General features: G+C 39.8%; 3 protein-coding genes across 15 annotated transcripts in view; 2 read left to right on the top strand and 1 right to left on the bottom strand.

Annotated features, from left to right (window-relative positions):
* Positions 1-4,831, top strand: part of DENND4C (DENN domain containing 4C) — a 146,830-nt gene extending 141,999 nt beyond the window's left edge. For 8 of the 12 annotated variants that reach the window (XM_063788705.1, XM_016960670.4, XM_016960669.4 and 5 more), the window contains 3 exons: positions 510-660; positions 2,427-2,491; positions 2,708-4,831. In XM_063788705.1, the coding sequence (XP_063644775.1) occupies positions 510-660; positions 2,427-2,491; positions 2,708-2,844 (353 nt within the window). In that variant the 3' untranslated portion in view covers positions 2,845-4,831. The remainder of the gene's footprint in view (positions 1-509; positions 661-2,426; positions 2,492-2,707) is intronic. The other 4 variants (XM_054658739.2, XM_054658738.2, XM_054658737.2 and 1 more) reach the window with 3 other exon arrangements.
* Positions 4,832-6,890: 2,059 nt separating this feature from the next.
* The window catches only part of RPS6 (ribosomal protein S6), a 34,497-nt gene continuing 14,058 nt past the window's right edge, over positions 6,891-27,329 (bottom strand). The window contains exons 2-7 of one of the 2 annotated variants that reach the window (XM_063788711.1): positions 10,804-10,970; positions 10,102-10,233; positions 9,323-9,533; positions 8,983-9,129; positions 7,130-7,287; positions 6,891-7,024 (exon numbers count right to left, since the gene is read on the bottom strand). In XM_063788711.1, coding sequence (XP_063644781.1) covers positions 6,929-7,024; positions 7,130-7,287; positions 8,983-9,129; positions 9,323-9,533; positions 10,102-10,233; positions 10,804-10,809 — 750 coding nt within the window. In that variant the 5' untranslated portion in view covers positions 10,810-10,970 and the 3' untranslated portion in view covers positions 6,891-6,928. Of the gene's footprint in view, positions 7,025-7,129; positions 7,288-8,982; positions 9,130-9,322; positions 9,534-10,101; positions 10,234-10,803; positions 11,152-27,329 lie in introns of those variants that run through there. The other variant, XM_003312012.7, reaches the window with a different exon arrangement.
* ACER2 (alkaline ceramidase 2) overlaps positions 10,945-27,329 on the top strand; it is a 75,466-nt gene continuing 59,081 nt past the window's right edge. Inside the window, exon 1 of the mRNA XM_016960671.4 lies at positions 10,945-11,027. The gene's annotated coding sequence lies outside the window, so the exon portion shown is untranslated. The remainder of the gene's footprint in view (positions 11,028-27,329) is intronic.

The following is a 27,329-nucleotide window of genomic DNA, read 5'->3' as shown; positions in this document are numbered from 1 at the left end:
AGGCAGAGTGACAGGTCTGCCTGTTTGAAGGGAGCAAGCAGGAAAAATATTTTTTAGTTGGGCACACTGCCACATAATTTTACTAGTAGTGGGGAGGTGCTATTGGTTAAGCAAGGAGAAAATGCCACAACTCTGGAAAAAAAACTTTTTAAATAATTGGGACCGGGCACAGTGGCTCATGCCTGTACCCTTACCAGCACTTTGGGAGGCAGATTGCTTGAGCCCAGGAGTTTGAGACCAACCTGGGCAACCTGGTGAGACCCTATCTCTACAAAAAATACAAAAATTAGCTGGGCATGGTGGCATACATCTGTAGTCCCAGCTATTTGGGAGATTGAGGTGGGAGGATCACTTGAGCCTGGGAGACGAAGGTTGCAGTGAGCCATGATGACACCACTGCACTCCAGCCTGGGTAACAGAGTGAGATGTTGTCTCAAAAATAATAATAATAATAATAATAATAATAATAGTAATAATTGAAAAAAAACTTACTGTGTTCTTATTGTTAGATTCTGAAAAGAAATCATCTCTCCTGTCAGAGGAACAACAAGAAACAAGCACTTTAGTAGAAACCATCAGGCAGAGTATTCAACACAATAATGTTCTTAAACCCATCAACCTACTTTCACAGCAAATGAAGCCAGGCATGAAAAGACAAAGGTAATAATCCAGTATTTTTTGCTTGCCACCACTCAGTCATTTCATGTTTTTAAAAAATTATCTTACTTTTAAAAATATCTCTAGTTGTCGAAGAAACACATACTCATTGCAAAACATCTATTGTTTTAAGTGCTACACAGATAGATGCATTCCTACTTGAACACAAACACATAATAAAAGTGTCTGGGGGCTTGGCACGGTGGCTCACACCTGTAATCCCAGCACTTTGGGTGGCCAAAGCAGGAGGATTGCTTGCTTGAGCTCAGGAGTTTGAGACTGGACTGAGCAACATAGCAAGACCCCATCTCTACAAAAAATAATTTGGTAGGGGTGGTATGTGCCTGTGACCGCAGCTACTTGAGAGGGTAAGACAGGAGGATTTCTTGAGCCCAGGAGGTCGAGGTTACAGTCAGCTGTGATCACACCGCTGCACTGCCACCTGGGTGACAACAGCAAAACCCTGTCTCAAAAAAAAAAAGAGTGGAAATAGATTCTATTTTAAGAAGATCATTCATTGATCTAAAGTGTACTGTCTTTTGGAAACATTACTGCTGTTTGCTGGAAACCTATAATTATATTTATTAACAATGATAAACTTACGTACCACTTATTCAGGGCCTGTGATACCCACACATCTTTTGTTGGACATAAGAGAATATGGGAATAGGAGTAGAAACAATTTAGCAAAGAGATAGACGCAGCGAACTACAAAGGATATGGAGTTATTGTGCTCCTGTCACTATTGTCTGCTAATATGCTCAGATTAGTACTCATCCCCTCCTTAGCATAAGTGAATTTTGCAGTAGAAGCTTCAGAAGAGTGTGCGTAATCGCGTATATCAAACATTACTACTGTTTCCATGGTCCCCTTCAAGTTTTTTAGGTCATGGCATCTTTGAAGATAATCTCAGAAGTGACAGGGCAAGAATTGATAATGAAAATGGATGGATCCATTTTTACTCTCAGTAGTTGAGGTAGAGATGACCTTCTTCACAGTCTGTAATATGAGTAGCTTGCTTCAATCATCTGTAGTTTAAGGACAGGAATGTAATATTAGAAATGTCATATTATGGCTTCTGAAGCTTCTAAAGAAAGTGATACGAAGTGTCACTAGAATCAGCGTTACGTCTTTTTTTTGTCTGTACATCAGTGCATTTCTTAAGTTTTCCTGTCATCTTTAACAACTGAGTCATGAAGCTCACTTTTAGTGGTTCATTTGTAACATTTTAATGCTCACAAACCAAATAAAGGTCAACTGTCCTTTGCTATTGGGTTACATAGTAAAGAGACCACACCACCTTTTACATTGTTTGTGTCAAGGGTTTTAGACCCCTAACTTACTTAGAAATTAATCTGTTACTTTGTCAAGTGACAAAAGATGAGAGAAGACTCTGCTTTTGTAAATTTTATTTAGAAATTAGAGTTAAAACAGTTATGTATTGTTGAAATGTAATAAAGTTAAGCCATTTTTAATTGTTACTAGTGTGAAGCTTTATGCCCATTAACTATGTTTTAACTTTAATTTGGAATAGAAACCTGCAGGAAGTTACAAAAATAGTACAGAATTCAATGTAGCCTTCACACAGCTTCCTCCAAATGTGACACCTCATATAACTAACTGTAATGTAATATTAAAACCAGGACATTGACATAGGTATATTACTGTTAACTAGATGACAGAACTTAATGTCTTCACCATTAAAAAAAAATGCATCTGTGTTTTTATGCTATTTGCCCATTGACTTTTAAAACATATTTGTTTTATAGGAGTTTATACAGAGAAATCCTCTTCTTATCATTAGTGTCTCTAGGAAGAGAGAACATTGATATTGGTAAGTTGGTTAATAAAAGATTATGAAAGGAAGTTTTACATTTTATTTTCAAAAGTAATTTTTAAAAATGTAGCTGGTATGTATAAAAGATTTAAAAGATTTCTACTTCTAAATATATAGTTCAAATACATATAATTTGACTCAATACCAATTTGAAATGAACGGCTGTTGTCTTTCTTAACAAATTACAACTTCATTTTTGAAAATTTCTTTCAGAGGCATTTGACAATGAATATGGAATTGCATACAATAGTCTGTCTTCAGAGATTCTTGAAAGGTTGCAGAAAATTGATGCTCCACCAAGTGCCAGTGTCGAGTGGTGCAGGAAGTGTTTTGGAGCGCCTCTCATTTAAATAGAGATTCACTAGAATTTTGACACACAAGGCTTGGGGATTAGATTTCATCTGGAAACATTCAAGATTTTTTTTCCAAATCGTAAGAACTGGTGAATACGGAATTGAAGTAACTCTTGGGGACAATATATAATGAATTATGATTCATATTGCATTACCTTGAAATATGAAGTGCCATTTGAATGTCCCAGGGCTTATTAATATTGAAGATTTTCAACCCCTGAACTGCTTTTCTGCCTCTGTGGAAAACTACTTTGGGATTCTTCAGTATTTGTAGTAGTTTGTTTGATAGAAATAATGAGGAACCATATTCATTCTAGGCATTGTTTATATTTGAAGTTACTGAGTTTGAGGAATGGCAAATTAAATTTGCCTAACCCCCAAAACAAATGAAATATCTCAATTATAAAAGCAACATGGCCGGGCACGGTGGCTCAGGCCTGTAATCCCAGCACTTTGGGAGGCTGAGCAAGGTGGGTGGATCACTTGAGGCCAGGAGTTCGAGACCAGCCTGGCCAACACGGTGAGACCCTGTCTTTACTAAAAATACAAAAATTAGCCAGGCGCACCACTGTAGTCCCAGCTACTCAGGCTGAGGCAGGAGAATCGCTTGAACCGAGGCAGAGGCTACAGTGAGTGGAGATCACGCCACTGCAACTCCAGCTTGGGTGACAGAGTGAGACCGTCTCAAAAAAAAAAAAAAAAAAAGAGAGCAACATATTTGTGTAAGTTTGTATATGTGTAGGGCTGTGTAGGTATGTGTATATACAGCCATATTCTAAGTGTATATTTATTAAAATAGATTGCATGTTGCAATACAGTTTTCTGAAAGGGGTCTCATTGACTATTAAATAAATGACTACTACTAAACTTGTCTGTAGTCATTAATCTTAAAATTACCTGAAAATCTGATGACAGCTGCCTTCCCTAACTTTAATGTATTAGGTTGGCACAAAATTAATTGTAGTTTTTGCCACTATTAATGGCAAAAACCGCAATTATTTTTGTACCAACATAATACACCTTTCATATTATGTATTATCTTGCTTAATGGGTTTTATCTTGATTATCCAGTTACTTCCATCCTCTCCCCAATGTTAATTTGCAATAGTTTTAAAATGGGAACAAATGAATCAATCATCAGATAGTTAAAATGAAATTAAATCAGCTGCCTAATAATTTATGAAATTCATTGCAATGTGCTTAAAATGCTAAAGTGTATGTCATTGAACATGAAATCTTTTTTCAGGCACATACATTGTTGGTATTGATGACTTTTTAAAACCTGTGGGATAAACTTGCACTGCACACAGAAGTTTTATTCTTGTATATTTAGATTTGTATGCTTGTGAGTAAAAATGTGCATTTGTAAATACTGTGTTTTTAGGTTGAATCAATTAAGTCTTAAAACTGTAAATTTATTAAGCTTGTTGCCAGTAGGTTTAAGAAAATCATGATCTCACATGCCTCACTTTGACATTTATCATGCCTTTTATTAAAAATACCCCTTAGGAACAGTAAGTTTGCCTTAACTCTCTGCATGGTTTAAAAAGCCATTGGTTTTGTGTGTGTTTACAGTAATGATGCAGATGACTAAATGAGTTGACACAGTAAAATTACTTCCATATGGTACAGTAACAACCTAACTCCCTTCTACCTGATGTAACCATTTACAAATTATAGTTATTGTACCAGTCTTTCAACATTTCAGGGTTAATCTGACCTATGCAGAATTCTAGTGCGAATTTATTGTGAAAATGCTAAATGAAACAATTTGTCAGAAATTATGTACAATTTTCATTACCTTCAAAATGGATCTTTTGCACTGAGAGTATATATTTTTGCAACTCAAGACTTGGTACTACTTTTAATACTTAACACTTACTGACCCAACAGAAGTTTGGAATTACCTTGCATATAAAAATTGAGGTTGAATAAAATGAAAAATTGTTGTTTTCTGTTACATTAAACCTCTTGAAATCTGTAATCTTTAGAATTCCAATATTTTTTTTCCATTCCTTCACTCGTAACTTGAACTAAGTTTTCACTTACTGACGCGCTTCCCATTAAAAAAAATCTGTAAAGATCTCTACCTTGAAAACTTTAGTCTGCTGCTGCCATTTAGATATTGGGACTGATTTCTTGTTATAAATTTTTAAAGGCTTTTTCCAATACCCACCACAGAGAGGGTACCACTAAAAATTTACAAGACAAAAACATTATTATGGAAAGATTTAGAAGTACCTGGAATGACTTGTAGCACTGTATGCAACTTTAATCCTGATAACTTCTAAAAGCAATCTTTCAAATTAGTCCAGATTACTCAGCAGTACCTTATATTGGTTTGGGGTTCGATAGCGATTTTTTTTTCTTCCAACGAACGAATTGTATAGGTTGATCACAACCTGCATAGTTAACGACATGTCAGAATGACTTGCGTGTGTGTGGAGAACTGGGTATGGTGGCTCACGCCTGTAGTAATCTCAACACTTTGGGATGCCAAGGCAGGCGGATCACTTGAGCCCAGGAGTTCAAGAGTAGCCTGGGTAACATAGCAAAACTCTACAAAAAGCACAAAAACTAGCCGCAGTGCACACCTGTAGTTCCCAGGCGGTCAAGGCTGCAGTGAGCCATACCACTGCTTGCCATCCGGGGCGTAGGAGTGAAACCCTGTGTCAAAGAAAAAAATATATCTAAGGAAAAACAGACTGTCCTTATTTTGTGGCTGCACTCAATTTTCAGAAAGCAGGGCGGTTCTCATGTTTTGTGCATCATAAACAAGAACTGGTTAATACAAAACTTTGGACCATACACTGGACTCACCTTGTGGCTTTTAAGTTCCTCTCTCTGCTTGTGCTAAATTTCTTTTTTTTTTTTTTTTTTTTTGAGATGGGAGTCTTGCTCTGTCGCCCAGGCTGGAGTACAACAGTGTAATCTTGGCTCACTGAAACCTCAACCTCCCTGGTTCAAGCGATTCTCCTGCCTCAGCCTCCCGAGTAGCTGAGACTACAGGCATGCGCTAATTTTTGTATTTTTAGTAGGGATGGGGTTTCACCATGTTGGCCAGGCTGGTCTTGAACTCCTGACCTCAGGTGATCCACCTGCCTTGGCCTCCCCACCTGGCCATCCCCTTTGCCTTTTAAGTTCTGCATATTATTATTGATTGCCAGCTAAGATTCTTTTCATGTTATGTAGCTTTTTAACACCATGTAGTAAGAGGAATAGTTAAGAATCTTAGTAGGCATCGAGGGACTGGCACTACCGGCCTAACACCTGGGAGCTTTTTAGTAATGTAAAAATGTGGGTCCCCACTCCTCTATCATCACTATCTGTGCCTTAACCAGACCCCTAGGTGATTCACATGTACATTTAACATTTAGAACTCTGCTTTGTAAAGCTATTATTACAGTAATGCCAACAAAGAGCTTGCATTACTTCAACCTTAAAGCCTAATGTGCCACCTTCTAAAGATCCTGATATTGTCACAATAGGCTAGTCAGCATAGAACTGTTAGAAAAAAGTACATACTTTGTACATTTTTCACTGATCCAAGAATGTTTTTAGTCATTTCCTTTTCAGTGTGTAAAACAGCCTAACAATTCACTGGAGTTGAAAAGCTTTGAAATGGTTTAAAAACCATTTAGTGGATGGTATCCGCTAAAACTATGCCTTAAAAGTTACCTTTTAAAAAAGACATGTTCATCTTCACAAGGTCAATTTTCATGTATTAAATTGTGTATAGTGCTTTAAAGAGCTATATTCCTCAAAAATAAACTATATAAAAAAGATTAATAGTCCTCATCATTTCCCCTAAGTTCCATGCCATTCTGAAGAGGCAGGTGTCTTATACTCAGAATCCCTTCCTGTGCCACCCATCCCCTGAAAGGAACCCCTGTACACTGACCTTGTCTTCCACTACCACACACAATAGGTCTGATTTTATCCACCATTGGAATACCATATATACATATCCCCATTTTCTATGACCTAACTTTCCCTCTCTTCATTTATGTAGTTTTCTATCAGCAATGAAAAGTCAACAGAGATCCGAGTCTGATCTTATTTATTTGTTACTCAAAAAATCTTATTTCTGACTGGATTCAGACTTAGAAGTAGAAGCTCGCAGAGAGGAAAGTCTGCGTCTCTTCGCAATTTGTTCCTGGCGCTTCTCCTTAGCCTCCTAAACAAAACAAAACAGCATACAGTTAAGGCCTTTCTGGGTTAAAGACGCAAATCCAAAGCCAGGTCGAACTCCTCCCACCCCCTCAAATCATCTTAGACTAACCTTCATTCTCTTGGCCAAAAGTTTAGCATATTCTGCAGCCTCTTCTTTATTTTTCTTGGTACGCTGCTTCTTCAGAGCAATACGCCGCCGTTTGTGCTGCAGGACACGTGGAGTAACAAGACGCTGAATCTTGGGTGCTTTGGTCCTAGGTTTCTTACCTAAAAATTCAAAGGACTCAATCATTTCAATACTTGTTTTGTTAGAATCCACATCTACTTTAAAAACATCAGAAATAAACGTAAGCTTCATTAACAGCATCTATGAAAACCTATGAGGCCTTTAAAATCAAATCAGAACTATTCTAAAATGCTTTTTTGCCCCTCCACAGAATCTAGAAGATTGGTTAAATATTATAAAAATATAAGGGAAACCAAGTCCTGAAAAATAACCAGGCTAACTTTTACTACCTTCCAGTTTTACTAAAATACAGTGGCATTATGTTTATAACTGTGCATAGTTAATTTGTCTGTGAAAACCACTTAACACATTATCTACATAATCATCCTGCCATACTTTTAAATTTGATGTAAGCTTGCATCTCTATTTCCTTTGACAATTCCTGCCAATTCAGGGGTAACGTTAACTATTAACATCAGATTATGTGGCATGTTGTTAAAGTATCTTCATTAATCTGATCTGTACTCCAAAACTGCTCATGGATTACAGATCTGCATTGGAGCATAGGCCTTTTCAGATGTATTTGTTTCATGGACACTTTGTAGGAGTTAACTGCCTTAGGCTAAATGCTCAGATGTTCAGATTCTGCTTAAATGTTAAGCCTCCTACTATAGACATAAGAACCATCTAAAAATACCCATCAACCAGAATGGATTATTTCCAGGGCTATGATTATGGGCAACTGCCACCTTATTTGTCAATTGCTTTTTTTTGGCAACGTCAGCTTCATAAGGGTAGGAATTTGTCTATACTGTATTCTCAGCACCTTGAACAGTACCTGTGCTCAAATAAGTGTAATTACTGACTTAACAGACGTGTACTATCTATGCCATGTATGTTAAGTCACACCAGTCCTGAAAACCAAAATCCAGAGAAATTCTTTCAAATTTTGTCAGGAAAACCCAACCTTGACTGACATGCTGTTTATTTAACATAAATATCCCCAAATTTCACCACAGAAATATTGCTATTTGAGGTCCTCACTGGTGAGTATGTTGTCTACTATATGGACAAAAGTTCTTAAAAGGTAAAGCTCCAAAATCCCTAACACCTGCTCCCTAGTATTCTGAGTAAGGTCTCTAACTTCTAATTCTCACAACTCTTAACTATTGTTATCCATATCCTACAGATGAAACAGAAGTTTAAAGCAACTTCTTTTGTAAGCCAAAAAATAATTTCGGGCTGGGTGTGGTGGCTCACGCCCATAATCCCAGCACTTTGAGAAGCCAAAGTGGGAGCATCACTTGAGCTCAAGGGTTCAAGACCAGCCTGGGCAACAGTGTGACCTCATCTCTTAAAAAATATTAATAATAATTTAGAACATCTGATATAAAATTCCAAAGTGTGTGGTGCTAATAGTCCCAGAATTCTCAAACATGTGACTCCTAAACCAGATGGCAATGACCTTAAAGTCAGGTTATTTTTGGATAATGTATACATCAAAGATTCACAAGCAGATTTTCAACGAAATTACTGCACTCTACAAGGCACTGAATATAATAAGCAAGGATTAATACCAACTGGGTATGCTGGCCACCCCCAAATATTTTCTGTAAAAACTCCAAGTGAATAGTGCTAAGGCCTTCCAAAGGCACATATTTATCTTCTGATATGCACACAAAATGATAGACAAATTACCAAAATTAAGCAAGCCCTAATTGCATAATCCCTCCTACCTTCTTTATTTAAGGGCTTTCTTACAACATACTGGCGGACATCATCTTCTTTAGAGAGATTGAAAAGTTTGCGGATTCTGCTAGCTCTTTTGGGGCCCAGGCGGCGAGGCACTGTAGTATCAGTCAGTCCAGGAATATCCTTCTCTCCTTAGAAGAGACAATTGAACAGATTTTAATTCAACAGCTTCCTTAAGAATCCTAAATCAGAATGTTTAATGTTGAATTGATGGTAGAGAAACAAATCCATTGGTCTGTAAGTCTGGATACTGCAAATGAATAAGCATTTGGACAACTGGCTTTAAATCAATTTCAACGAAAACTGAACACAAGTAACCCTCACCTTTTTTTACAATAACCAAGTTGAGAACGCTCAGATTTGCATCCACAATGCAACCACGAACTGATTTTCTCTTTCTTTCTCCAGTTCTCCTTGGTCTGTAACAGGAATGCCCCTTACTCAGTAGCAGGCGGACACGGCCATGGGTCAAGACACCCTGCTTCATGGGGAAACCTTGTTTGTCGTTCCCACCACTGATTCGGACCACATAACCCTGCAAGAGCATACAATGAATGACACATTTACTATTTCTATTCCAAAATTATACAGTACAGGATTGTGACCTCTGTGAACACACCTATATGAGAAAGTATAATTATGAAAACCAATTTGAACTTAAGCACGTTTTCTCTGTTCAGTAAGTTTTGTCTATATTCCCAACTTGTCAAGTTCAATTATCAAATGTCTTTCAAGTCGCATTTCTAACCGATGTTTTATTAGAGATAACAGCACTAAGAAGATAAAATATCAAACAGCAACAAACAAATCAGATACAACCCTTTTTGGCACTTTGGGGATTATGAGGACAGCTATGTGACATATTGCCAAATGCATAATGCAGGGCAAGAATTATGTTTATGTAAACTTTACGTATATTTTATGGCTTACTCTACGTCCCCCCCTCCAAGGTAATACCTTCAACTTTATAAAGTGGCATTCGGAAGCAACTTACCAAAGGTCAGAAGCCAGAACCCGGAGTCTGAACCCCATTCCAAATACCAGTTCCCAATGGCGTTTACCGTCTCTGACTTAAATACCTGCAACAATTTGTCAACTTTTACCTTCCATTCTTCACCCAGAGCGTCAGCAGCAACTTCTGTGGCCATACGCTTCTCATAAAAAGTACGAAGTTTGCGTTCATCGTCCACTTCAATGAGTTTTTGGCAGCCAGTGGCTGGGAAGGAGATGTTCAGCTAAGGATTAAAAGGGGGGAAATAGTTTACGAAACTATCTATACAGGTAATTGTAGAGCCATCTACAAAGTTAATTCCACTGCAAAAAGCCTTTCATGTTGCCTCCACACAAGCAGGAAATATAAGATGCCGACTGTACTCACTAAAAGCACGTGAAAGCAGAGTAGCAGTCAAGAAGCGCCGCACTCAGCAGGACGTTTTCCCCTCAAGCCCCGCGGAATGACTCTGGGGGCGAGGGCACTCCGCAGCCGTTCACCCTCCCGAAGCAAGAAAGCCGGGGTCAAGAGCCGCACCACAGGCCTGCCGCAAACTGGGCAACACGCCGCATCCGTCCCGGCTGGGCGCGGGGACGCCACCATGGCGCTCCCGGCCCGCCGCGGCTCCAGCCGCAATCGCCTGCCATCCGTTCGGCCAAAAAGCTCCATGCCCCAGAAAGGCGAGCCTTCTCCTACTTGAGACCCTTCTCCACCTAAAGCCAGGATCCTGGAGTGCTGGAACTGAGGCAATGCCGCGTCTGGGACTCGATTCACGTTCCCCAAACCCAGTCTAACACTCGCCACCATCACCTACCTTCATCTTGAAGCAGCTGAACGCCTCCGAGGCGCCACGGAAAAGAGGGCCAACTTCCGCTTAGCGCAGGTCACATAGGCGCTTTCAGTTCTCGCGAGATGAGCAGAAGTACGGGATAGCGGAAGCGAGCATGGGTGGGCGGTACTTCCGGGCGAGATTAATCAGGCCTGGGAGGAAAAGTCGGTTGGGTGTGGGTCTGAGGTTGTGCCAGTGGTGGTAGTCTGGTAAGGCAAACCCGCGTGTAATTCTGAGGGCTAACCCCTTCCCTGTCTAGTCTTTTCCACGCTGCCTGGGTTTTGGAGCTGGGCGCCAGCGGAGCCCCACTTCTGTCCCAGGCACTTTGCATCTGACGGTACCAAAATAGGAGGGCAAGGCCGGGCGCGGTGGCTCACGCCTGCAATCCCAGCACTTTGGGAGGCCGAGGCGGGCGGATCATCTTAGGTCAGGAGTTCGAGACCAGCCTGGCCAACATGGCGAAACTCCGTCTCTAATAAAAATAGGTAAAATAGCCAAAAATAGGTAAAATAGCCAGGCGTGGTGGGGGGCGACTGTAGTCCCAGTTACTAGGGAGGCTGAGGCACGACAATCGCTTGAGCCCAAGAGGCGGAGGTTGCAATGAGTCCAGATCGCACCACTGCACTGCAGCCCAGGCGACAGAGAGAGACTCCGCCTCAAAAAAGTTCGAGTTCGAGACCAAGTAAACAAGAATAATTTTTACTTTCTAAAACTATCACATACCATCTTCCCACTTTAGTGTCACAAAGGTTTGAGTTTAGGACTGTTTTACATTCGAAGTTGAACGATTCTACTGAATCCTCTTTGATCATCTCACATTAATTCATGGAATCTTGGTGAAATGATGCTTTTTAAAATCTGAGTACTGTATGTCATTTTTTTGTTGAGGTGAAATTGACATAACTAGTCATTTTAAAGTGAAGAATTCAGTGGCATTTAGTACATTCACAATGCTGTACAACCACCATCTCTATCGATACAGTTCCAAAACATTTTCATCATCCTAAAAGAAAACCCTGTACCCTGTTAAAGCAGTTGCTGCCTCTTCCCCATTTCGACCAGGCCTGGCAACCACCAATCTGTGTTCTGTCTCAGTGGATGTACCTACTTCATAAAAATGGAATCATACAATATTGACCTTTTGTATCTGTCTTCTAATCTTTTGAGTCATAGCATGTATCAGTACTTCACTGCTTTTATGGCTCAATATTCTAGTGTAGATATAGACTGCAGTTTGTTTATCCATTCCTCCATAAATAGACATTTGGGTTGTTTCTGCCTTTTAACTACTGTAAATAGTTCTTCTATGTTTGGGTACTTGTTTTAAATTATTTTAGGTATATACCTAAGAGTGAAATTGCTGGATCATACAGTAGTTCTATTCTCAACTCAGGGAGAAACTGAAACTGTATTCCAAAGCAGCTGAACCATTTTACATTCCCACCGGCAATGTATGAGGACCGCACTTTATCAAAATCATGGCCAACACTTGTTATTTTTTAAATTTTTTAAAAATTTATTGTAGGGACAGGGTCTCGCTTTGTTGCTCAAAGTGAGATCCTGTTGGTCTGGAACTCTTGGCCTCCAGCATCCTCCTGTCTCAGCCTCTGGAGTAGCTGAGACTCATTGTGGTTTTGATTTGCATTTCCCTAATGACTAATGATGTTGAGCATGTTTTAATGTGTTTGTTGGCCATTTGTATATCTTCTTTAGAGAAATGTCTGTACAAGCTCTTAGCTCCCCCTGTTATTTTTATTGAAGTAGTGGGAGTAAATTAATGTGAGGCAAAGAGAAAGTCTAGAACTACGGGCTAGGTGTTTTTGTTTGTTTTTCCTTTTAAAAATATTTTAGGGTGGCCAAATGCAGTGGCTCACACCGGTAATCCAGACGCTTTAGGACGCTGAGATGGGAGGATCTCTTGAGGCCAGGAGTTTGAGATCAGCCCGGGCAAACATAGTGACACCCTGTCTCATTTAAAAAAAAATTTTAATGCGTTTTTAATTGTGGTTAAAAAATATATAACACAAAAGGTATCATCTTAACCATTTTGAAGTGTACACTTCTGTAATGTTAAATATATTAACATTGTTGTAAAATAGATCTCCAGAACTTTTTCATCTTGCAAAATGGGAACTTCATACTCGTTAAACAACTCCTTTCCCCCTACCCACGGCTTTTGGTAACCATTCTACTTTCTGTCTCTATGATTTTCACTAAGTATCTCATATAAATGGAATCAAACAGTAGTTGTCTTTTTGTGACTGGCTTATGTCATTTAACATAATGTTCTCAAGGTTCGTCCATGTTATAGCATGTGACAGGATTTCCTTCTCTTTTAAGGCTGAATAATACTCTGTTGCATGTATATACTACATTTTGTTTAACCATTCGTCTGTCAATGGACATTTTGGTTGTTTCCACCTCTTGGCTATTGTAAATAATGCTGATATGAACATGGGTGTGCAAATATCTCTTAGAGACAGACCCTGTTTTCAATTCTTTTGGCTATCTATCCAGAAGTGGGACTGCTGGATCACGTTAGTTCTATTTTGAATTTTTTGAGGAACCTCTATACTGTTGTACATATGGCTGTACCAATTTACAGTCCCACCAACAGTACACAAGGGTTCTTTGCCTTTTTTTTTTTTTTTTTTTTTTGAGATGGAGTCTTGCTCTGTCGCCCAGGCTGGAGTGCAATGGCACGATCTCGGCTCGCTGCAACCTCTGCCTCCCGGGTTCAAGCGATTCTCCTGCCGCAGCCTCCTGAGTAGCTGGGATTACAGGTGCGTGCCACCATGCCTGGCTAATTTTTGTTTTTTTAGTAGAGATGGGGTTTCACCATGTTGGCCAGGATGGTCTCAAACTCCTCACCTCAAATGATCCTTCTGCCTTGCCTCCCAAAGTGCTGGGATTACAGGTGTGAGCCACTGCACCTGGCCCACACTCTTAATATAACAGAATATTTAATTACATCAGTTTCCCATCAACCTACCAAAGTCATTTAATAATTATATTGGCCATTTCCACTGATTGGCAGGAGTTTCTCCCATGGTTTCCACTGCATCATTTTTCTTGCCAGACTTAGTTCATTTTTAGCCTGCAGAATCACCTCTTCTATTTGACCACCTTGAAGTTGGTCTTCTGATTTTTTATTTTTATTTAATTAATTAATTAATTTTTGAGACAGAGTCTCACTCTGTTGCCCAGGCTGAAGTGCAGTAGCATGATCTCGGCTCACTGCAACCTCCACCTCCTGGGTTCAAGCGTTTCTCCTGCCTCAGCCTCCCAAGTAGCCGGGACTACAGGCATGCACCACCATGCCTGGCTAATTTTTGTATTTTTAGTAGAGACAGGGTTTCGGCATGTTGGCCAGGCTGGTCTCAAACTCCTGACCTCAGGTGATCCGCCTGCCTTGGCCTACCAATGTGCTGGGATTACAGGAGTGAGCCACTGCGCCCGGCTGGTCTTCTAATTTTTTAACATCTGGTTCTGCTTTAACCATAGCCAGTTTCTCATTTGTAATCTGTTCTGTATACTTTCTATATGCTACATTTTTAGGGATTTGCTCAAGAACATAAAAAAATCTTTGTATACAATATTCTTAGCCTCTCCTGTGGACTCTCGCATACAGCCAATCCCACAAGGCCAGTGGTCTCTCTTCAGCACACCCGTCATGACTCTGGCTAATTAAGAAAAAAAAAGATGTGTGTGTGTGTGTGTGTGTGCGTGCGCATGTGTGTGTAGAGATAAGGGCTCCATATGTTGCCCAGGCTGGTCTTGAATTCCTGGCCTCGAGTGATCCTCCTGCCTCAGCCTCCCAAAGCATTTGTCCATTTTAAAATTGGGTTTTTAAATATATATTCAGGAGACTAAACTCTTATTAGATATGTGATGTGCAAATATTTTCTCCCATTCTGTAGCCTTTTCACTTTCTTAATAATGTTACAGTTTTTAATTTTAAAGCCCAATTTATATAATTTAAAAATTGTTGTAGATCATGCTTTTGGTTTCATTTAAAAATACGTTGCCAAATCCAGTGTCATAAAGTTTACCCCTATGTTTTAAAATCTAATCTTAAAGACTTACCCTATGTTATGGTCTTAGTTTTTATATTTAGGTTATTGATCCATTTTGAGTTTATTCTTAAATAATTGTGTGAGGTTGGGACTCTAGCTTAATTATTTTGCAGATAGATGTCCAGTTGTTCCAGCACTATTTGTTGAAGAGACTATTCATCCCTCATCGAATGGTCTTGACACTCTTGTTGAAAATTAATTGCCATAGATTTATAGGTTTATTTCTGGACTGTCACTTCTATTTCCATGGTCCATGTGCCTATCCTTATGCCAGTGCTATAGCTTTGTAGCAAGCATCAAAATAAGGAAGTAAGAGTACTCCAACTTTGTTTTTTTTCAAGATGGGTTTAGTTCTTAAGGATCCTTTTCAATTGCACATGAATTTTAGGATCAGCTTGTTCATTTATGCAAAACATGCCATTGGAATTTTGATGGGGATTGCATTTAATCTGTAGCTCAATTTATGGAGTACTACCATCTTTATAATATTAAGTCTTCCAACTTATCAACACAAGATGTCTTCTCATTTAGTTATGTGCTGCATAACAAAGTTTTGGTCAATTACAGACCACACATACAGCATTGGTCCCATATGATAGGGAACTGGAAAATTCCCATCACCTAGTGACACCTTGATGATCCTGACCCCATCTAGGCCTAGATTAATGTTTGTGTGTCTTAGTTTTTGACAAAAATGTTTTTTTTTTGGTTTTTTTGTTTTTTTTTTTTTTTGAGACGGAGTTTCACTCTGTCACCCAGGCTGGAGGGCAGTGGCATGATCTTGGCTCACTGCAACCTCCACCTTCCGGGTTCAAATGATTCTCCTTCCTCAGCCTCCTGAGTAGCTGGGACTACAGGCGCCTGCCACTGCACCCGGCTAGTTTTTTGTATTTTTAGTAGAGATGGGGTTTCACCATCTTGGCCAGGCTGGTCTTGAACTCCTGACCTCGTGATCCACCCGCCTTGGCCTCCCAAAGTGCTGGGATTACAGGAGTGAGCCACTGCGCCCAGTCTGACAAAAATGTTTTAAAAAATTTTTTTAAATAATAAATTCTATAGGATTAAGATACAAAGAAAAAATATTTTTGTATAGCTGTACAAATGTATGTCTTAAGCTAATTGTTATTACAAAAGAGTCAAAAAGTTTTTTAAAATTAAAGGTTAATAAAGTTAAAAAGTTAGAATAAGCTAAGTTTAATTTGTTATTGAAACAAAACATTTTTTATAAATTTAGTGGAGTTTAGGGATACACTGTTTATAAAGTGTACAGTAGTATAGAGTAATGTTCTAGGCCTTCACATTCGTTCACCACTCACTGGCTCACCACTCACTCACTTACAGCAACTTCTGGTGCTACAAATGGTAAATGCCTTATACAGTTGTACTATTTTAAATCTTTTATACCATTTTTTAAAACTGTACATTTTCTATGTTTAGATACACAAATACCATTGTGTTACAATTGCCTGCAGTATTCAGCATAGTGACATACTGTACAGGTTTGTAGCCTAGGAGCAAGAGGTTATGCCATAGACCCCAGGTGTGTAGTAGGCTATATGCTATTTAGGTTTATATGAGTACGCTCTATGATATCCACACAATGATGAAATCATGTAACAATGCATTTCTCAGAATATGGATTCCTGTCATTAAGTGATGCATGACTGTATTTAGGTCTTTGCTTTCTTTCAGCAATGTTTTGGTTTTCAGTGTGCAAGTCTTTCACCTCGTTGATTAATATTATTCCTAGGTATTTTATTCTTTTGTATTCTATTGTAAGTGAAACTGTTTTCTTAATTTCCTTTTCAGATTGTTTGTTGCTGGTATATAGAAATAACTGATTTTAGCATGTTGATTGTAACTCTAAAACTTTGCTAAATTTACTAGCTCTAATAATTTTCTTATGGGTTCTTTGGGATTTCCTACATATAGGATCATGTCATCTGAAAATAAAGATAATTTTACTTGTTTCTTTCCAATTAGTATGCCCTTTATCTTTATTTATTTGTCTTGCCTAGTGGTTCTGGCTAGAACTTCCATTACAACATCAATATTGAAGACATGTAGCAGAGAATGCTTATTCTTAGGAGAAGCATGCTGAAGTATTTATGGGAGAAATATCATGGTATTTGTGATTTCTTTTCTTTTCTTTTTTTTGAGATGGAGTCTTGCTCTGTCGTGCAGGCTGGAGTGCAGTGGTGTGATCTTGGTTCACTGCAACCTCCGCCTCCCAGGTTGAAGCGATTCTCTTGCCTCAGCCTCCCAAGTAGCTAGGATTACAGGTGTGCACCACCACTTCTGGCTAATTTTTTTGTGTTTTTAGTAGAGACGGGGTTTCAACATGTTGGCCAGGCTGGTCTTGAACTCCTGACCTCAGGTGATCTGCCCACCTCGGCCTCCCAAAGTGCTGGGGATTACAGGAGTAAGTCGCCGAGCCCAGCCATGATTTATCTTCTTTTTTTAACTTTTTTTTGAGACAAGAGTTTCACTCTTGTTGCCCAGACTGGAGTGCAATGGCACGATCTTGGCTCACCACAACCTCTGCCTCGTGGGTTCAAGCGATTCCCCTGCCTCAGCCTCCTCAGCAGCCAGGATTACAGGTATGCACCACCAAGCCCGGCCAATTTTGTATTTTTAGTAGAGACAGGGTTTCTCCATGTTGGTCAGGCTGGTCTTGAACTCCTGACCTCAGGTGATCCTCCCACCTCAGCCTCCCCAAATGCTGAGATTACAGGTGTGAGCCACTGCGGCTGGCCTGTCATTTATTTTCAAATGGTTCCAGAGAAAAAGTATATATGGAAAGAGAATGTGAAAGCAAATAGTGGGTTGGGCGCGGAGGCTCACGCCTGTAATCCCAGCACTTTGGGAAGGTGAGGCAGCCGGTTCACCTGAGGTCAAGAGTTTGAGACCAGCCTGACCAACATGGAGAAACCCCATCTCTACTAAAAATACAAAATTAGCCAGGCGTGGTGGCACATGCCTGTAATTCCAGATACTCGGAAGGCTGAGGCAGGAGAATCGCTTGAACCTGGGAGGCAGAGGTTGCAGTGAGCCGAGATCACGCCATTGCACTCCAGCCTGGGCAACAAGAGTGAAACTTCTTCTCCAAAAAAAAAAAGCAAATAGAAAAAACATTAATGAATTGTGAATTTTGTGAAGGGTATAAGCTGTTGTTCATTGTATTATTCTTTCAACTTTTCTTTGGATCTGAAATTTTTGAAAGTAAAAAACTAAGAAATAAAGATTTAATAGGTGGACTGGATAGAACTTTTTAACTAATAGGAAGTAGGAATGGAGGGAGAATGCAAAATTCAGAATGACAACTGGATTTCTGGCTTGTCATGGGGGTGCTGTCAGTGACATAAGGAAGAGAGGCATGCAGAGAGCGGTGAGAGTGCTGCTTTGGACACACTGAATGTGAAGTGTCAATGTGATAAGAGGAGATGTCCAGTAGACTCTTGGGTATATAGATTTGATTTGTTTTGTTTTGTTTTGTTTTTGAGACGGAGTCTCGCTCTGTTGCCCAGGCTAGAGTGCAGTGGCACGATCTCGGCTCACTGCAACCTCTGCCTCCCAGGTTCAAGCTATTCTCATGTCTTAGCCTCCCGAGTAGCTGGGATTACAGGCGTCCACCACTGCGCCTGGCTAATTTTTGTATTTTTAGTAGAGACGGGTTTTCGCCATGTTCGTCAGGTTGGTTTCAAACTCCCGACCTCAGGTGATCCGCTCACCTCGGCCTCCCAAAGTGCCGGGATTACAGGCGTGAGCCACCGCGCCGGGCCGGGTATATAGATTTGAAAGCTCAGTGTTGGCACAGTGAAAAAGGTGGGCTCTGAGTAAGGGCCTGTGTTAGTTTGCAAGGGTTGCCATAACAACTGGCAACCGACAGAACCATAACAACTGGCAACCACAGACTGGGTGGGTTAACCAACAGAAATTTATTTATTTATTTATTTTTGAGATGGCGTCTCACTCTGTCACCCAGGCTGGAATGCATTGGCGCAATCTCGGCTCACTGCAACCTCCGACTCTTGGGTTCAAGCAATTCTCCTGGTTCAGCCTCCCAAGTAGCTGGGACTACAGGCATGTACCACCATGCCCATCTAATTTTTGTATTTTTTAGTAGAGACGGAGTTTCACCTTCACCATGTTGGCCAGGCTGCTCTTGAACTCCTGACCTCAAGTGATCTGCCCCCCTCGGCCTCCCAAAGTGCTGGGATTACAGACGTGAGCCCCCTTGCCCGGCCAGAAATTAATTTTCTTAAAATTCTGGAGGCCAGAAGTCTGAGGTCAAGATGTCAGCAGGATTGCTTTCTTCTGAGGTTCTCTCCTTGGTTTATAGGCTGCCATCTGCTCTCTGTGTCTTTCCTCTGTGTCTGTCCTAATCTCTTCTTATAAGGACACCAGTCATTGGATTAGTGCCCACCCTGATGACCTCCTTTTAACTTAATTACTTCTTTTAAAACCCTATCTCCAAATACAGTCACATTCTGAGGTACTGAGGGTTAGGACTTCATCATATGCATTTTTAGGGGGACACAGTTCAGCCCATAACAGGGCCTGAAGGCGGAGTCTTTCAGCCACGAAGATACTGATTAAACAGAATTACCTCTCTGTATTCAATAGTATTAAATTAGTGATCCCAGACCGGGCACCATGGCTCATGCCTGTAATCCCTTTGGGATGCTGAGGTGGGAGGATTGCTTGAGGCCAGGGGTTCAAGACCAGCCTAGGCAACAAAGCAAGACCTCATCTCTGCAAAAAATTTTTTAAACAAATTAGCCGGGCGTGGTGGTGCTCACTTATCATCTCAGCTGCTTGGGTCCCAGCTTCTCGAAAGGCTGAGGTGGGAGGATCGTGTGAGCCCAGGAGGTTGAGACTGCAGTGAGCCATGATCACACCACTACACTCCAGCCTGGGCCACACAACGAGACCCTGTCTCACAAAATAAAAATAGAGTAATCCTAAGAGCAATCAGTATAGGTAAATTTACCCCTAACTCATTATATGAGTTTTTCAAGTGTTTCGGGGAACAGGAATGTTTTCCAAAGGGAGGTAGAAATACAGAAACTAAGAGTAGTGTGGGAGGAAGTAAGTTCGTGCATTTTAGTAAGCTGTCTCCTTTCTGGCCCAAATCAAGGAAACAGGAAGAAAATAAAAGGTCATTTTAGACACAAAAAACTAAATTTCAACAACAATTCCTACTTGTAAGGAAGAAACTAATTTTGAAACATGCCAAGCTGTGTTTGGGAAAGGAAGTTAAATCAAAGACCTGAATCTAGGAAAATTCCTTGGCATTATGTCTGCAACTATATCCAGTAGCAAGAATTACAATAGATTACTCACCCCTTGGGTCAGGGACGAAGGAATGTTTTTGCAAAGTTGCAGAAAATAAAATCTGGCATATATTTATTAAAGACTTGGTAGATAGGAAGAAGAGGAGAGGTCAGAAAAAGTGCAAAAGTAAACCTATTTTTTTTTTGTCAGATCAAGTCTCTGTATCAAGGCACTATATATATTCTTTTGGTCTCATGTATTTGTATTTCTTCATAGTTATATGATGTTGGGCAACTTATTCCTGTCTTAGTTTCCCCATCTGTAAGATGAAGATAATACCTTATTCATAGACTTCTTGTCAGGAATTAACTAATACATTATAGAAGTTAAACAGTTCTTGGTACATAGTAGACTCTCAATAAATGTTAACTATCCTCATCATCACAACCACCACCATCCTCATCATCGTCATTATGCCAGCACCTCTGACTTGGCTCATGTGGTTTTCGCTGTGAGCAGTGCCTTCCTTTCTGTGCTCCATCTGCCTGGTTTTAGTCGTACTGCTTCTGGCAGTTTTTCCTGAGAATTCCAACACAAGTGGACCTTGCTGCAAGATGGAAGCCTGAACTTGGTGCTGAGGTGTTCTGGATTCATTCAAATGGTGGATAGCCATGGGGAGAGCCCTCAACAACATTGTTGAACAAATATATGCTGAGCACTGCTTTATGTCAGCACCAGGCTAGCAGCAGGAGATAGAGATGAGGAGTGATGGCCCTTGCTTCCAAGGAATTATTTATCTAATGGAAAAAGAAACATATAAATAGATAAAGAGATATAACAGAGGTATTTAAAAGGCACTGTAGTACAGCAAAAGGCAGAAATAATCTAAATGTCTGGATCATCCTCCATCAGCCTAAAAATATGCTGGACTATTTTCTTTCTTTCTTTCTTTTTTTTTTTTTTTGATGGAGTCTCAGTCTCAGTATGTCGCCCAGGCTGGACTGCAGTGGCATGATCTTAGCTCACTGCAACCTCCGCCTCGCAAGTAGCTGGGATTACAGGCACCCGCCGCCACACCCTGCTGATTTTTGTATTTTTAGTAGAGACAGAGTTTCACTATGCTGGCCAGGCTGGTCTCAAATTCCTGACCTCAAGTGACCTGCCTGCCTCAGCCTCGCAAAGCATTGGAATTACAGGCATGAGCCACCATGCCCAGCCTGCATTTGTAATTTTGATAAATACTGCTACATTGCTCTCCATAGGATTTTTCCAATGTACACCCCTACTAACAACGTATGAGAGTGCCTGATACCCTAAAGTCTTACTAAGTGCTGCCAAACTTTGGAATTTTGTCAGTCAGAGGAAATACATGTTATTTCAATGTAGTTTTAGTTTATAGTTTTGTTACTGTGAATTAAGCATCTTGTCATGTATTTTTCTGTTCCTGTTTTTCACTCATTTTTTTTCTGTTGGGTTGTTAGCACTCTGTATGTAAGACAAATTAGCCCTGCATAAAAATTCCACATTTTCCCCAATATGTCCCTTCCTTCCTTCATAATTGTATTAAAATATAATTCACGGCCGGGCGTGGTGGCTCACACCTGTAATCCCAGCACTTTGGGAGGCCAAGGTGGGCGGATCACTTGAGGTCAGGAGTTTGAAACCAGCCTGGCCAATATGGTGAAACCAGGGAGTCGGATGTTACAGTGAGCCGAGATCATGCCACTGCACTCCAGCCTGGCGGCAGAGTGAGACTCCATCTCAAAAACAAAACAAAAAACCTAAGTGAAAAAAGACAATCAATAGATGCCAATATGAGCCATCACGTTACCCAACTTCAAACTATACTACAGGGCTACAGTAACCAAAAGAACCTGGTACTATTGGTACAAAAACAGACACATAGACCAATGGAACAGAGGAGAGAGCACAAAAATAAGGCTGCACACATACAACCATCTGATCTTTGACAAACCTGACAAAAACAATCAGTGGGGAAAGGACACCGTGTTCAATAAATGGTGCTGAGATAACTGGCTAGCCATATGCCCATATGCCGATAACTGAAACTGGACCCCTTCCTTACACTATATATAAAAATCAACTCAAGATGGATTAAAGGCTTAAATGTAAAACCCAAAACTATAAAAATCCTGGAGGACAACCTAGGCCATACCATTCTGGACATAGGAATGGGCAAAGATTTCATGACAAAGATGCCAAAAGGAATCACAACAAAAGCAAATATTGACAAATGGGATTTAATTAAACTAAAGAGCTTTTGCACAGTATAAGAAACTATCAACAGAGTAAACAACCTACAGAATGGGAGAAAATTCTTGCAAGCAATGCATCTGACAAAGGTCTAATATCCAGCATCTATAAAGAACTTAATTTTACAAGAAAACCACATTAAAAAGTGGGCAAAGGACATTAACACTTTTCAAAAGAAGACATACACACGGCCAACAAGCATATGAGAAAAAAGCTTAATATCACTGATGATTAGAGAAATCCAAATCCAAATCACAGTGAGATACCATCTCACACCAGTCAGAATGGCTATTATTAAAAAGTGAAAAAACAATAAAAGTTGCTGGCGAGATTGCACAGGAAAAGGAATGCTTATACACTGTTGGTGGGGGTGTAAATTAGTTCAATCATTGTAGAAAACAGTGTGGCGATTCCTCAAAGACTTAAAAACAGAACTACCATTCAACCCAGCAATCCCATTATTGGGTATGTACCCAAAGGAATATAAATCATCTATCATAAAGACACATGCACACGTATGTTCACTGCAGCACTGTTCACAATAGCAAAGACATTGAATCAACCTAAAGGCCCATCAATGGTAGACTGGATAAAGAAAATGTAGTACATATACACCATGGAATACTATGCAGCCATAAAAAAGAATGAGACCATGTCCTTTGCAGGAATATGAATGGAGCTGGAATATGAATATCCTTATCAAACAAACACAGAAACAGAAAACCAAATACCGTACGTTCTCACTTATAAGAGGGAGCCGAACGATGAGAACACACGGACACATAAGAGGGGAACAACACACACTGGGACCAGTTGGGAGGTGGAGGTTGGGAGGAAGGAGAGGATCAGGAAAAGTAACTAATGGGTATGAGTCTTAATACCTGGGTGATGAAATAATCTGTACAACAAACTCCCATGACACAAGTTTACCTATGTAACAAATAGGCATATGTATTCTTGAACCTAAAATAAAAGTTAAAAAAAAGAAAACAAAAATCAACAAACACTTGAAAACTAAACCACATACTTCTACATGATCTATGCATCAAAAAGGAAGTTTCAAAGGACATTTAAAAATCAGTTGAACTGAATGAAAATACAAATAAAATCAAAATTTGTGGGACGCAGCTAAAGCAGCACTGAAAGGGAAACTTATAACACTAAATGCATATATTAGAGGAGGAAAAAACCTCAAATCAATAAGCTAACCTCCCACCTCAAGAACCTAGAAAAAGAAGAGTAAAATAAACCAAAACCAAGAAGATGGAAGGAGATAATAAGGTTAAAAGCAGAATAGAATGAAATGGAAAATATCATAGAAAAAATCAATAAAATAAAGAGCTGATTCTCTGAAAAGATCAATAAACTTCACAAACATCTAGCAAGACTGAAAAAAAAGACGCAAATTGTCAATATCAAAAATGAAACAAAATAACCATTACAGGTCCTGCAGACATCAAAGGGATTGTAAAGGAACACTACAAACTCTACACACATAAATGATGTGTGTAGATGGGTATATAGCCATGGAAATGGATGAATTCCTTGAAAACTGCAAATGACCACAACCTCACCCAATATAAAATAGGTAATTTGAATAGCCTTATAACTATTAAGGAAATGTAATTCATAAGTTAAAAGCTGTCCGAAATCTTCAGGCCCAGATGGTTTTCCTGGATAGTTATACCAAATATTTGAAGAGGAATTAAGAGAAATTCCATACACTCTCTTTCAGAAAATAGAAGAGGAAGGAACACTCAATGAACACATAAAACTAATTTTATGAAGCTAGTATTATTATCTTGATGTCAAAGCCAGATAAAACCAGTACAAAAAAGAAAACTATAGGCTAATATGCTTCATAAATATAGACACAGAAATCTTTAACAAAACATTAGAATATATAATTCAGCAATGTATATAAAGAATTATATACCATGACCACGTGGGTTTTATTCCAGGGATGCAAGTCTTTCTTAATATTAAAATCTCAATCAATGTAATCTGCCACATGAACATAGTAAAGAAGAAAAATCATATCATATCACTAAATGTACAAAAAGCATTTCACAAAATTCAATATCCACTCATGATAAAAACTTTCAGGAAATAGGGAAAGAAAAAAAATCCTCAACCTGATGAGGAGTATCTACAAAAAAACCCACAGTTGATATTATACGTAATGATAAAAGACTGAATGCTTTCCACCTAAGCTCAGGAACAAGGTGAAGATGTCTTTTGTCACCACTCATGGTTATCTACTAAGGAAATTCCAAGGAATCTACAAATTCTTATAAGTAATAAGTGAGTTCAGGAAGATCACAAAATACAAGCTAAAATACAAAAATCAATCATATTTGTAAGCACTAGCTATGAACATGTGAGCACTAATTAAAAATGCAATACAATCAGTCAAGGAAATGAAATCTAATAAAACATGTACATTATTTAAATGATGAAAAGTACACAATGTTAATGAAAGACATCAAAAGATCTAAATGAAGAGACAAACTGTACTCATGGAGTGGAAGTTTCAACACAGTAAAGCTATAAATTCTTTTCAAATTGATATATATCTTTAATGCAATTCCCATCAAAATCTCAGGAAAATTCTTTATAGATGTAGACAAGATTATTCTAAAATGTATATGGACAGGCAAAGGAACTAAAATAGCTAAAAACAATGTTCAAAAAGAAAGTGGAAGGAAACAGTCAACCTGATTTTAAGACTTATTATAGCTGCAGTAATCAAGACTATATGTTACTGGTAGTGGGACAAATACATAGATACATGAATAAAACAGAGAACCCAGAAGTAGATCCTCACAAATATGTCCACCTGATTTTTGACATACTTGAAAAAACAGTTCAATGGAGGACAGATACTCTTTCAACAAATGATGCTGAAGCAATGGGACAGCCATAGGCAAAAAAATGAACCTTGACCTAAGTCTCACACATTATACAAAGATTAAACCAAAATGGATTACACACTTAGCTGTAAAATGTAAAACTATAAAACTTTTTATTTTTATGTTTATTTTTTTGAGATAGGGTTTCACTCTATCGCCCAGGCTGGGGTGCAGTGGCACGATCTCGGCTCACTGCAACCTCCGCCTTCTGGGTTCAAGCGATTCTCCTGCCTCAACCTCCCAAGTAGCTTGGACTACAGGTGCGTGCCACCACACCTGGCTAATTTTTTGTATTTTTAGTAGAGACGGGGTTTCACCATGTTAGGATGGTCTTGATCTCCTGACCTCGTGATTTGACTGCCTCGGCCTCCCAGAGTGCTGGGATTACAGGCGTGAGTGACCACGCCCAGCCTTAAAACTTTTTTTTTTTTAAATAGGAGAAAATCTTCTAGATCTGGGGTAAGCAAAGAATTCTTATTTATTTATTTATTTGAGACAGAGTTTCACTCTTGTTGCCTAGGCTGGAGTGTAATGGTGCGATCTTGGCTCACTGCAACCTCTGCCTCCTGGGTTCAAGCGATTCTCCTGCCTCAGCCTCCCAAGTAGCTGGGAATACAAGCACTCACCACCACGCCTGGCTAATTTTTGTATTTTTAGTAGAGACCAGGTTTCACTATATTGGCCAAAACTTAAGTCATAAAAAAAGGAGAAACTGGTAAGTCGGACTTCATCAAAATTAACAAATTTCTTTCTTTTTTTTTTTTTTTTGCTTTTGGATACAAGGTCTCACTCTGTCATCCAGGCTGAATACAGTGGCAGCATCATGGCTCACTGCAGCCCTGACCTCCCAGGTTCAAGTGATCCTCCCACTTTAGCCTCCTGAGTGGCTGGGACTACTGATGCGCACCACCACACCCAGCTGATTTTTTTTTTGTTTTGGTAGATAATGGAGTCTCACTACGTTGCCCAGGCTGGTCACAAACTCCTGGATGCAAACAATCCTCCTGCCTCAACCTCCCAGGGTGCTGGAATTACCATGCCCAGCCAACTTTTACTCTTAAAATATCCTGTTAAGAGAATGCAAAGACAAACTACAGAGTGGGAGAAATTATTTGCAAAGCACATATCTGACAAGGGCTAGTATCTAGAATATGCAAAAAAAACCCTCATAAAACTCAACAGTAACCTTACTTGGTAAGAAGCATATCAAACTTTTCTTCAGAAAGTATGCAAACAAGAAAAGAATATTCTAAAATATTTAAAGTGTTGAAAGAAAAACCTACCAGCCTAGAATTCTGTATCTAGCAAAATTATCATTCAAAAGTGAAGGAGAAATAGGCCGAGCACGGTGGCTCACGCCTGTAATCCCAACACTTTGGGAGGCCGAGGCAGGTGGATCACCTGTGGTCAGGAGTTTGAGACCAGCCTGGTCAATATGGTGAAACCCTGTCTGTACTAAAAATATAAAAATTAGCCAGGCGTGATGGTGTGCCTGTACTCCCAGCTACTCGGGAGGTTGAGACAGAAGAATCCCTTGAAGTGGGGAGGCGGAGGTTGCAGTGAGCCGAGATCTCACCACTGCACTCCAGCGTGGGTGGCAGAGTGAGACCCTGTCTCAAAAAAAAAAAAAAAAAAAAAAAAAGCCAGCTCAGTAGCTCACACCTGTAATCCCATGTAATCCCAGCACTTTGGGAGGCCGAGGCAGGCGGATCACGAGGTCAGGAGATGGAGACCATCCTGGCTAACATGGTGAAACCCCGTCTCTACTTAAAAAAAAATACAAAAAATTACCCGGGCGTCGTGGCGGGCGCCTGTAGTCCCAGGTACTCAGGAGGCTGAGGCAGGAGAATGGCATGAACCTGGGAGGCGGAGCTTGCAAGTGAGCCGAGATCGCGCCACTGCACTCCAGCCTGGGCGACAGAGTGAGACTCCGTCTCAAAAAAAAAAAAAAAAAAGTGAAGGAGAAATGAAA

The sequence above is a fragment of the Pan troglodytes genome, chromosome 11 (assembly GCF_028858775.2).
Source record: "Pan troglodytes isolate AG18354 chromosome 11, NHGRI_mPanTro3-v2.0_pri, whole genome shotgun sequence".
Lineage (NCBI taxonomy): Eukaryota > Metazoa > Chordata > Mammalia > Primates > Hominidae > Pan > Pan troglodytes.
This window is presented reverse-complemented; position numbering and strand designations above follow the sequence as displayed.